This window comes from Heterodontus francisci, chromosome 6, assembly GCF_036365525.1.
Source record: "Heterodontus francisci isolate sHetFra1 chromosome 6, sHetFra1.hap1, whole genome shotgun sequence".
Taxonomy (NCBI): Eukaryota; Metazoa; Chordata; class Chondrichthyes; order Heterodontiformes; family Heterodontidae; genus Heterodontus; species Heterodontus francisci.
Genome location: NC_090376.1, coordinates 52,190,339 through 52,202,914, shown reverse-complemented (window position 1 = coordinate 52,202,914; position 12,576 = coordinate 52,190,339). Strand labels below are relative to the sequence as shown.

Here is a 12,576-nt window from a genome sequence, read left to right as displayed (position 1 = left end):
ATCTACCCGGCAATGTGGAAAATTGCCCAAGTATGTCCTGTACACAAAAAGAACAAGTCCAACACGGCCAATTACCGCCCTATCAGTCTACTCTCAATCATCAGTAAAGTGATGGAAGGTGTCATCAATAGTGCCATCAAGCAGCACTCGCTTAGCGATAACCTGCTCAAGGCGCTCAGTTTGGGTTCTGCCAGGGCCACTCAGCTCCTGACCTCATTACAGCCTTGGTTCAAACATGGACAAAAGAGCTGAACTCAAGAGGTGAGGTGAGGGTGACTGCCCTTGACATCAAGGCAGAATTTGACAGAGGATGGCATCAAGGAACCCAAGAAAAAACTGAAGTCAATGGGAATCAGGGGGAAAACTCTCCGCTGGTTGGAGTCATACCTAACGCAAAGGAAGATGGTTGTGGTTGTTGGAGGTCAATCATCTGAGCTCCAGGACATCACTGCAGGAGTTCCTCAGGGAAGTGTCCTATGCCCATCCATCTTCAGCTGCTGCATCAATGACCTTCCTTCAATCATAAGTTCAGAAGTGCGGATGTTTGCTGATGATAGTACAATGTTCAGCACCATTCGCGTCTCCTCAGGTACTCAAGCTGTCCGTGTAGAAATGCAGAAAGACCTGGACAATATCCAAGCTTGGGCTGATAAGTGGCAAGTAACATTCGCACCACCCAAGTGCCAGGCAATGACCATCTTCAACAAGACAGAATCTAACCATCTCCCCTTGACATTCAATGGTATTACCATCGCTGAATCCCCCACTATCAACATCTTGGGGGCTAGCATTGACCAGAAACTGAACTGGAGTAGCCATATAAATACCATGGCGACAAGAAAAGGTCAGAGGCTAGGAATCCTGCAGAGAGTAACTCATCTCCTGACTCCCCAAAGCCTGTCCACCATCTACAAGGCACAAGTCAGGAGTGTGATGGAATACTCTCCACTTGCCTGGATGGGTGCAGCTCCAACAACACTCAAGAAGCTCGACACCATCTGGGACAAAGCAGCCCGCTTGATTGGAACCCAATCTACAAACATTCACTCCCTCCAGCACCGACGCACAGTGGCAGCAGTGCATCTACAAACTGCACTGCAGCAACGCACCAAGGCTCCTTAGACAGCACCTTCCAAACCCGCGACCTCTATCTTCCACGCATGGGTGCGCATAGTCTCTGGAAGCTCCACCAGATGTTCCATCACCTCTCACTGCAGCAGTTGCCATGTCGTGACCAACTCCAAAGGCACATCATTAGCCTGCGGCTTGGCATGGGCTGGCCTTCCATACTCCTCTCACGGTCAGTGACCTCAGCTGTCAAAGCCTCTGTCAGCTGCTCGGGCGCCATCTGTGCTGTGCTTACCAGCTGGTGACCCTGAATCTAATCGCGAACGTATACCCACCGACGTAAGTATCTGTGCTTGTGGAAGGTAGGAGGGAATGATGTGACCCTGCAACCTCTGAGGATTCCTCCCCCCACCATCCCCACCCCACAGTCTCTTGATGTCTTCTGGCCTGGGCTTGCCCCTGACCTGCATGAAAGAACATAAACATGCAAAAGTTAAGGGCCGCCAATTTCCTCATCCCACCATGCTTGTTGAAGTGCTCCATGCATCTAGAATTGGTCATATAGGGACTATGCCTTCTGTTTGCCATACACTCATTGACTCACCCTCTTGGGTTGGCAGTCCTGTCTCGCCAACAATAGCATGGCCACCCTGGCGACCTGCCAACTCCAAGACCTTCTCCTCCACGGGGGTGAGAAAGTGGATACAAGGCACCCCTCCGTCGGCCTTGGCCCTCTTTTTAATGCTGTGTGCCGTCTTTTCCTGAAGGCACAAAAAGGAAGACTGTTAGTATCCCCATGGAGACAAGTACCATGTCTATTCTGATAGTGGCCCAGGGGCTCATGAAAGGGGCACACTTTTGCCATCTGCATACAGCCACTCTCGAGGGACCTTACGGGGGTCAGTGAACAGAGAACACCTCTCACTGAAAGGCAGCCATGCCTCAGACAAGATATGCTGCTGCCTAAATGCCTTGCCACTGACTGGGTGGTTACTCCCTTGGCACCAAACCAACCTTCTCCTGATTCCACAGGCAAGCCCCAAAGGGAAATGAGGTATGGAGTACTTACCTTAAGGTCATTGACACGCTTCTGACACTGGATCCAGGTTCTTGGGGTGACTGCACGGCTGCTGACCTCCTCTGCAACATCCATCCAAGCTTGCTTGGTCAGGTGGGACCCTGTCCTCCTTGCCTTGCAGCCTGGAGGAGAACCTGCTGGAAAGCATTGCTGAACCGTGGGGCCACCTGGGGTCTTCCTTCTGCCATTATTGGTGGTGCATTCCAGTGAGCTCCTTAGTATGTTTGAGTCTTGAAAGAGGGTAGCAGCAGCAGCAGAATGCCTCCAGGCAGCAGTGGCTAGTTACACCAAGGCAACAGCAGCAGAGTATCCCCAGGCAGCAGTGACAGTTTCAAATCAAGGCAAAAGGAACATGAAAGAATGCTTTGTTTATGCAGGAACAAAAGCAGGGTTGGCTGCCCTTTAAATATTGCGCTAACATCTGCCGTGGCATCAGCTGATGCTACCCTTGCTGCCTTGGGCCCCGAATTGGATGCCCCCTGCACCGCATGCGCCTTAATTGGCTGGCCGCCAAAAGATTGTGTGCGGCCGGCTGCCTAACACAATAATGGAAACAGCACCGTTTTCGTGACCTGCGCCAATGCTGTAAAATCTGGCTTGATGGCAGGGCACTTTGGGCAGACTGAATACTGATTTATGAAAAGGAAATCTTGTTTCACAAATCTGTTATGGCTAAGGTTATAACTAATAGGAAGGATAAGGGAGAACCAGTGGATGTAGTGTATTTAGATTTTCAAAAAGCATTCAATAAGATGCTGCGCTAGAGGTTAGTACATAAAATTAAAGTTCATGGGATTGTGGGTATTTTCTTTTAGCACACTTTGAGGATTGGTGAAAGGACAGAAAACAGAGTAGAAATAAATAGGGTGGGGCATCACAAGGATCGGTGCTTGGGCCTCAGTTATTTATAGCCTATATCAATGACTTAGATGAGGGGACTGAGTATAATGTATCCAAGTTTGCTGACAATACAAAGTTCGGTAGGAAAATAAGCTGCGATGAAAACACAAAGAGGCTGGAAAAGACTTTAGACGAGTTAAGGGAGTAGGAAAGAACATGGCGCATGGAAGAGAATGAGAAATGCAAAGTTGTCCAACTGAGTGGGAAAAATAGAATTTTTTTTAATTGACGAAACTGGGTAATGTTGATATTCAGAGGGATCTGGGTCTCCTTGTGCACAAATCACAGAAAGTTAACATGTAGGTAGAGCAGGAAATCAGGAAAGCAAATGGTATATATTACAAAAGGAGTATAACATTGAAGAAGTCTTATAAGGCCTTAGCAAGACCACACCTGGAGTATATGTACAGTTTTGGTCTCCTTACTAATGGAAGGATATACTTGCCTTAGAGGAAGTGCAATGAAGGTTCACTAGACTGATTCATGGGATGAGGGGATTGTTCTGTGGATAGAGATTCAGTAGACTAGGCCTATATTCCCCAGAGTTTAGAAGAATGAGGGACGCTACTGAAACATATTCTTAAGGGGGCTTGACAGGATGGTTGCCGGGTGGGGTGTCCCTGAATAAGGGGTCTGCCATTTAAGATGGAGATGAGGAGAAATTTCTTCACTCAAACGTGTGTGAACCTTTGGAATTCTCTACCCCAGAAAGCTGTGGATGCTTAGAATAGTATATTCAAGATAAGGATTGTTAGATTTTTGGATACTAAGGGAATCAAGGGATTTGGGGATAATGTGGGAAGGTGTAGCTGAAGTAGATCAGCCATGATTTATTGAACAGCAGAACAGGCTTGAGGGGGCAAATGGCATACTCCTACTTCTATTTTTTATGTTGTTATGTGACATCAACCCATCCTTGCCTGCTATACCACTTCTCTAGCCACACATTGAACTCCCTCATTTCAGTATTGCTATGCTGAATAAAACATGACACCATATGTAATCCTGAGATTACTACCCTTGAGGTGCTGCTCTTATCTCCTAATTGTTGAAACTCTGTTTGCACATTGCAATGCTATTTCTTTGTCATTGGTCCCAAAATGAAGCACAACGTCTTTCTGGGTGTTTCTCTTAATTCTCCAAAACCTTTTGCATCTAGCTCTGATATATCCTTTACCCTGGAAGGCAACATACCATTCAGGACTCCCTGTTGCAGTTACAGAAGTGCCTGTCTACTCTCCAACTACAGAATATCCCATAACCACTGTCTTTTTGCACTTAACTTCCCCCTTGGCAACCACTTGCTCCACATTGTCATGATATTGCCCACAATTGCCCCTATCCAAGTTGCTGCTATTGTCTTTAATGCTGAATACCTGTTTTTGTCAATTCAACTCAAGGGTTTTTCTGCAGTACTTTCTGTCTTCTCTTCCTATCTCAATGCAACCAATTCTTCCTGAAACCTATTCTTGGTCACATTCAGTTATCAGTCAAAAATGATGAAAAAGAAGGTGGCTGAGAAGAAACTGCAAAAGTACTTTCTCTTTCAAAGTTTTGTACTTGGTGTCTCAAGAACATGGGCTCATACTGCTTTTATTCTATGCTGTGATATCATTTTGGAGCAGTGAAAATTAAACAAGAAATAAAATCAACCTTAAGAACATCCGCAGTAATCTGTGTGGTCATTTCTGGGGCCTTTGGTGTATCTAGAAGAATTCCACAGTCAGTCATCATTAGTGGAGGCGTTGGCGATTTGCTGCATCCATTCAGAAAACTATTCTCAGAACCAACAACTGGTGGCTGAGGTTCCTCTAAACTGAACCCATTTGTTGCAGTTTTTTCTACAGGTGCAGTAGTTTCTTCATTTTTAAAATATTGGCACTAAAGAGAAAAATACAATATAAAAACAAAACATAACTGTACTATATAAAAGGAGATTTGATGTCATTTATATTTATTATGAACAGCATTTGTTAGTGAGAATGAATGCTCTCCAAGTTATTTTCCTTCTCCCCGGCAGCAAAAACGTCAACATGTTTTTACACTATTGGCTAGGCTGTGTGGAGTGCAAGAGATTAGTGACAATTGTCACTCCTTCCTGTCAAGGAAAAAGAGAGAGCTCCTTAATTCCATCTTTCTACAGCAACAAACAGATAATGGTAACTCAAAGGTGTGTTTCAGTTCATAAAAACCTCAAATGTTTCATGTCAACTGTAGTCTGGCTACAATCATGGAGAAAGTCCAGTTATAATACATAGGAATAGGAGTAGGCTATTCATCCCTTTAAGCCTGTTTTGCCTTTCAATTAGGTCACAGTCCAGGATACTACAGATTAGTGAGGGAATAGTCCTAGAAGTCCTTAGTAAAAATAAGATTGTGGAGCATCTGAATAGAAATAAAATCATAAAAGGTAACAAATAGGGTTTCATGAAGAGGTGAGCTTCTCAATCGAACTTTTTTTGAGGATATGTTAAAGGAGCTTGATAGGGGTCAGGCAGTGGATTTGGTGTACTTGGATTTCAGCAAGTACAGTCCCTGTAGAAAGATTAGTACTGAAAATAAAGCAGGAATCAGTGGCAATACTTTAAAATGGATATCTAATTGGTTTACCAGTAATGGTACAGGGATTGACATCAGCCTGGGAGAATGCTGCCTATAGGGTCCCCCAGGAGTTTGTATTGGGACTTTAAATGCTTTGGAGCCAAGAGTCACAAACATACTGGTTCAAGTTGCAGATGACGTAAATCTAAACGAAGGTTGCAAACTTCAATGCTAAACAAGACTATCTACAGAAGGATTTGAATATATTTGGGAATTGAGTAGACAGGTAGGTGGCAGATGAAATTCAATGTTGGAAATGCAAAGTGCTTCACAAGGGGACCATGCCCCCCCCGCCCATCCTTGTCCCTAGAGGGCTGCTAAAACCCAGCCCAATATTTCAGTGAGTGAATAATCATTCAATGGAGCAGACTTCCTAGGGAGACATCGGAAGCAGTTAGTATTAATTTAAATATAAATTTGATTTTTTTTCAGAAAAAACCTTTTGGGGTACAGTATATGTGTAATTTGTGGGTTGACATGATAAATGTTTGCTTGGGAAGAACCTATGGTTCACAACTGGGGCTTTCCATGTCTCATTTCTGAGTCTGTTGTAGAATAACTGATGCAGATTTGTTAAGATTAGTCAACAACTCTATTACTCTTCGATCATATTACCACCAAGATAGTAGAAAGCAAAGTGGATGCACCTTTGTCTTTATTCCATCTAGCAACTCTTAAGATCCTATGACTGATCATTGACTTGCCTTTGCTCCAAATCTGATACCCTTACCCAATTAAATTCTATTGCTATCAGTCTCCCCTATAGAAGGATCTTAGGATAACTTATGGTAGAAGTGTGACCATGAGGGGTCTAGACAGAGTGGGTGGAGAGAAACTGCTCCCATTGGCGAAAGGTCAAGAACCAGAGATCACTGATTTAAGGTGATCGGCAAAATAACCAATGGGAATGGGGAAAAACTTTTTGTTTTATACACAGCGAGTAGTTATGATCTGGAATGTACTACCCAAGAGTGTGGTGGAGGCAGATAAAATCGGGATTTTCAAAAGGATAAGCACCTGAAGAGAAAAGATTTGCAGGGCTATGGAGAAAGGGCCGGGGAGTGAGACCAGCTGAGTTGTTCTTGCAGAAAGCCAGCATAGACACGATGGGATGAATGGCCTCCTTCTGTGCTGTACCGGTTTTAGGATTCATGAGGTCAAACGCAGCTCTCAAGGAGTTGCATTCATGGTACAGCATAACTAAGAAAGGCATGTTAGGATTCAGATGAGGAACCTAAATCAGAGTGCTTTAAACAATGAAATTATTGAAACTAGTTTAGTGATTCTAGTGGACATTTACACCTATTAACATGCAGATGTTTCTGCTCATCAAGTATAGTTTAAAGTATCTGTTGAGAGTATACACTTGGGTCAGGGGTAGTCAGTTTGGTTGACAACCCTGCTGGAAAATCTCTGAAGGATGGAGACATCCACTACTTGAGTACAAGAGAAAGGCGACACTTGGGCAGGTAGGAAAAAAGCCAATCCTTTTTTTTTCAAATGTTGGAAAATGCTGACAAACTTGGCTAATCTTTTTAAAAAGCCACATCAAATAAAAATGTAATTGGTGTGCTCGATAGTAATCACCATTTGCAGATGTGAGACAATAAGAACACAGATGCTTACTTCAGTGCAGTTTTACATGAGCGCTGAAGATTATACTCACAGTAGATTGCTTTTTCAGCCATGGTGTTTCAAAATGTGGCAATATTGGAGATGGCACAGAGCCATTTGATTTTCTTTCTTCCTCTGCTGGAACTTGGGAGAAATCTTTATAAATTTTCAGACCGGGTGTGCAGAACACAGGAGGCAAAGGAGAATTCAGCATATCTCCAGCTAAAAAAACAAAATTACAGCCAATGTTTCTAGGCAGCAATATTTTATTGAACTACATAAGCTACCATTTCGAATTTGAAACTCAAACCTAGACATTATTTTCTATGTACTGAATAAGAAAAGAGAAAGCATTTTGGGTTTGTAACTGAAAGCAAGAAAAAAAAGACTTGCATCTTTATTAGTGCCTTTTACAACCACCGGATGTCCCAAACAGCTTTACAGCTGATGAAGTACCTCTGAAGTGTAGTCACTGTTGTAATGTAGGAGATGTGGCAGCTAGCTTGCACACAGCAAACTCCTACAAACACAAAAATAAAAGCAAAATACTGCGGATACTGGAAGTCTAAAATCAAAACAGAAAGTGCTGGAAATACTTAACAGGTCTGGCAGCATCTGTGGAGAGAGAAACAGAGTTGATGGTTCGAGTTGGATATGACTCTTCTTCAGAAGTGCCACAGCCGACTCGAAATATCAACTCTTTCTCTCTCCATAAATGCTGTCAGACCTGCTGAGTATTTCCAGCACTTTGTTTTTATCTCACAAACACGTGATAATGATCAGATTTTTTTTGTCTGAAGCTGACTGAGGGGAATTTTTGTTTACCAAAAATCATTCCCAAAGATCTCTAGTACTCAAACACTATACTTCTGCTATTTCACATTAGAAGTAACATTGAGTGCATACTATGCCCACACAAAAATGAGAGGCCTATTGTAATGAACCAAAGAACGATACACAACAGAGGAAGGTCATTCAATCCATCATGCCTCTGTGGGATCTTTGAAAGAATTATCCAATTAGTCCTGCTCTTTTCCTATAACTCTGGAAATGTTTCCCATTGAAGTATTTATCCAATTCCTTTTGAAAGTTATTATTGGCCAGAATTTTACATTGGTCAGGAGGCCTGCCAACCGGCCAAAAAGTCAGAGCAAGCCTGCCTCCACTGGATCAGGGGAGCCACTCCAGGATTTTACGTTCACCAGGCCCTTAATTGGACTTGGGCGGGACTACCACCTCCTTGAGGCAGGAAGTCCCGCCTCCAAGAGCTGCCGGCCACTCAGACCCAGCAGCTCTCAGTCCCAGCAGTGCCATTGGGGGGCAGTGGCCACTACACCCAGCCAACAGAAGGATTGTGGATGTCGGCCCCAGAAGAAAAGTAAGATTTGGGGCCGCACCGGGGACAATTGACCGGGCCCTCGCGAGGCAAGGGGGGTTGGTTGGGCGGGGGGATGACAGCTTTATTTCAGTGGGGGAAGTTGGGGCTTCCGGAGGGGGTGGGGGGGTGCGGTGGGTGGGCGGTGGCGGTGGGTTGCCTCTGTGGGGCACAGGGTGCCCGATCAGGAGGGCCCCTCCCAGCCCGCAAACCTGGCAGCTTCTGTGGGGCCTAAGGCACCCGCCCGCTGCTGGTAAGATACTAGCGGCAGTGGGAGGAGGAGGCCCTTAAGTGGTAATTAATTGGCTACTTAGGGGCCTTGATTGGCCTGGAGCGGGCAGGTAGTTTCGCGCTGCTGCCGACCATGGTAAAATTTCAGGGGAGTGAGAGGGCATTGGGAATGCCATCCCCTGCCTCCCACTGAATTTTACGATCTCTCCCCACCACCAGCCTGCTCCTGTTGGGGGGGGCGGGGGGGGGGGGGGGCGTGCTTTGAGGGCGTAAAATTCCAGCCATCGAATCTGCTTCCATCACTCTTTCAGGCACTGCATTCCAGTTCAGAACAACTCACTGCATAATTTTTTTTTTCCCTCATGGGACCTCTGGCTCTTTTTTCAATTACTATAACTGTGCCCTCTGGTTACCAACAGTTCTGTTGCTTGAAACTGTTTCTCCGTGTTTACTCTATTGAAACACTTACAGGTCTTGAATAGCTTTATCAAATCTCCCCTTAACATTAATACAAAAGCAAAATACTGCAGATGCTGAAAATCTGAAAAACACAAAGTGCTGGAAATACTCAGAAGATCTGGCAGCATCTGTGGTGCCAGAAACAAGAGTTAATGTTCCAGGTCAATGACTTTTCATCAGAACTGGAAAAAGTTAGAGTTGTAACAGGCAGGTTTACCTCACCTTCCATCGCACGAGCCTCCACATTCAATGCATAATCCTCTGCCATTTCCTCCATCTTGAGTTTGATGCCACCACCAAATATATTTTCCCTTCCCCTTTCAGCATTCCAAAAGGGAGAGTTCCCTCCATGATACCCTGGCCCACTCCTCAATTGCCCCAACATTCCCTCTCCTTCCCATGGCACTTCTCGTGCAAGCGCAGGAGATGCCACACCTGCCCTTTTACTCCTCCTTTCTCACTGTCCAAGGCCCCAAACACTCCTTCCAGGTGAAACAACAATTTACTTGTATTTTTCTCAAAAATACTGTATTTGCTGCTCATGATGTGGTCTCCTCTATATCAGAGAGACTAAGTGCATGTTGGGTCACCGCTTTGTGGAGCACCTCCATTCAGTTCGCAACTGTGACCCCAGCCGCCGATCATTTTGATTCTCCACTCCACTCCGACTTCTCCGTCCTTGACCTCCTAAACTATTTCAATGAAGCTCAAGGAACAGCACCTCATCTTTCAATTAGGCATTTATACAGCCTTCCAGACTCAACATTGAGTTCAACAATTTCAGTTCATAATCTCTGTTCCCTTTTTTTGTGTTTTTGGATGACAGCTTTTGGTAATGATTCTGCATTTTCCCATTAACACCTCCTCTTGACACTTTCAGTTCTTTGCTTGTCCCATTACCACCCCCCTTTATGCCTTGCACCACCATCTCTTTTGTCTTCCCCCTTATAACAGACTTTACCTTTTTAGAAAGAGTATGGAGATTTAAAAAAAAAGTTATATCAATAAATCAAGAAGTCACATGTAAAAGAACAAAATAAATTACATTGCAAAATATCTTGGTATATTCTAGGGTTGTTCAGACCGTCTACTTGATTGTTTCAATTTCTTCTTTTTGCTCCAGCTCCATAAACTTCTGTTATTGAATCTCAGAAAACACTAAATAACCTTTTATAAGATGGAATGGAAAAAAGTGACCTGATGTTCATTAAGAATCTGTCCCAGCAGGAAAAGGAGGAAGATAAAAGAGAGTACTCTTGATGCAAGGTCCTCATTTATTTTTATAAGCATTTAAATAAGACAATTACCACCATGAGATAAATAAGTTGCCATTTACACTTACTTTCTCCTTCATCTTGGAGATCACCTTTTCAGATCTCCAGCTCAGCAGAAGTTGCTGTGTTCATATTACCTACAAACTCTGATGGGAAATGGTGGCTTAGAATTTGTGCCATTTCCATTCTGGTCATTAGTCATGAGGTTCATTAGGGAAATTGCAGAACTCCTCAAGAACTGATATGTATCCAATACAGCAGTGGTTTGAAACTTTTTGGGCATGCTCTAACTTTCACAAAGTTCTCAGCCTTTTGCACCCCTGCAGCTAAGGATGGTGGTACTGATAGGTCTGAAAAGGTTAAGAGTCTTACCCTGAATTTTAGTTTCTCAAGACTTTTTTCACCTTCCTTCTTCTCTTACCCCTTTCTTAGTCTTTGATTTTACTTTTCTCTCCCATTTGTCTCGGCAACATTGCATGATTCACAATTTTGAGAGAGAAGAGAAATCTGGGACTTGACAATGTAACCAGACATTAGGAGGGAGCAAAATATTAACAATAGAAACCTGAAAGAGAACCAAGTGTATGCTTGGTCTTGCTGGAGCTGGAGGAGGAGTTTGGTGATTGACCAGGACTCCAGGCAACATTGTATCAATAGCATCAGTTAAGTTCAATTTAGAGAACAGACCAATTCTCCTAGCCCCTAACTGTACCTCATTTGTACAGGCTATATTCTCCATTGGTGGAAAGTTCTCCATGTTTTGAGTACTGAGTTTTCCTGGATTGGATGCCACGGCTCCACATCAGTATCCAAAGGGATGCCCGTAGGGGCATTTGTCAATAATGCGCATAGCTGAGGTCAACTGAATGGCTGTGGAGAATATAACAGTCAGTTTTTGTTTGTGGGGAGGGAGGAAAACATCCGCAACAGGGCAGGATTTATAAAAAATGTTACCCAGACATGGTCTGTGTGAAGAGTACTTTACACTGAAAGTAAAAGTAATTTCTATTTAATTATTTTCTTTTGGGTAACTTTACATACAAACATAATAATCCTTGTATTTCCATTTCCTGATGTAAATCCTGAATAAGTTCGCTCTTAAGATAAATGTCAATGATGAAAACCATATGACCCATCTCAGCTCACCCATCCAAACAAAAAATCCTAGTTTTTCCCTCAGAGCATCTGACTAATTCTTAAATGATTTCAGGATCTTTGGCTCCTCTACTCTACCTATGTTGATCATGCTGTGTGTGAATTTCCTCAATGTCATTCCTATATTTGCTTTTCGCTAGTTGTGCCCTTGTCATAATTTGAAATAATTTTCCAGATCTACCATTTTCTCTTGTATACCCTAATAAGGGTTACCTTTCTCAGTCACTACCTTTTAAGGGTGAAAGGTTCCAAAATGCCAAACCTTTCTCTTTACCTCCATTCTTTGATACTAACAATCAGTCTTTTGGCTCTTTTTCTGAACTGCCACCAAGGCTTGAATGTCTCAGAAGAGTCTCAGTTACCAGTGAGTCACATTGCTTAAGGTGTGGCCTGACCAAAGCTCACTACACATTTTTATGATGGCTCTTACTTGAACAATGCTATGTTGACTATTTGGTTAAGCATGGTATTTGCACCAGAATGGGCAGACATGCTGAGAGTTCAATCTAGTTGGGTTCCTAAATTTATCATTTCTTTTCTTATATTCAATACTTCACACTTGCCTGTATAAAATTTAACAGGCTATTGTTCAGGTATTTTGTCCAACTCATTTCGTAGTTCCCAGTCAGCCTCCTTGGATTCAACCACCTGTCCTAGTTTGGCATCATCAGCAAATTCGACCAACTTGCACTGAGGTTTTTGAATCCAAGCCATGTTCTATGGGCTACTCAGCCAACAACAGTTAAATCATTACAAGACGACTAAATATTATAGCTTGAATGTTCTGATCTGCAGGAATTAGTCCTAATACTGAAAACTTA

At 43.4% G+C, this 12,576-nt stretch overlaps 1 protein-coding gene across 2 annotated transcripts in view; it reads right to left on the bottom strand.

The window, feature by feature from the left end:
• Positions 1-12,576, bottom strand: part of ska3 (spindle and kinetochore associated complex subunit 3) — a 93,297-nt gene that overhangs the window by 15,838 nt on the left and 64,883 nt on the right. For both annotated transcript variants that reach the window (XM_068033643.1, XM_068033644.1), the window contains 2 exons: positions 7,314-7,483; positions 4,700-4,927 (listed from right to left, as the gene is read on the bottom strand). In XM_068033643.1, coding sequence (XP_067889744.1) covers positions 4,700-4,927; positions 7,314-7,483 — 398 coding nt within the window. The remainder of the gene's footprint in view (positions 1-4,699; positions 4,928-7,313; positions 7,484-12,576) is intronic.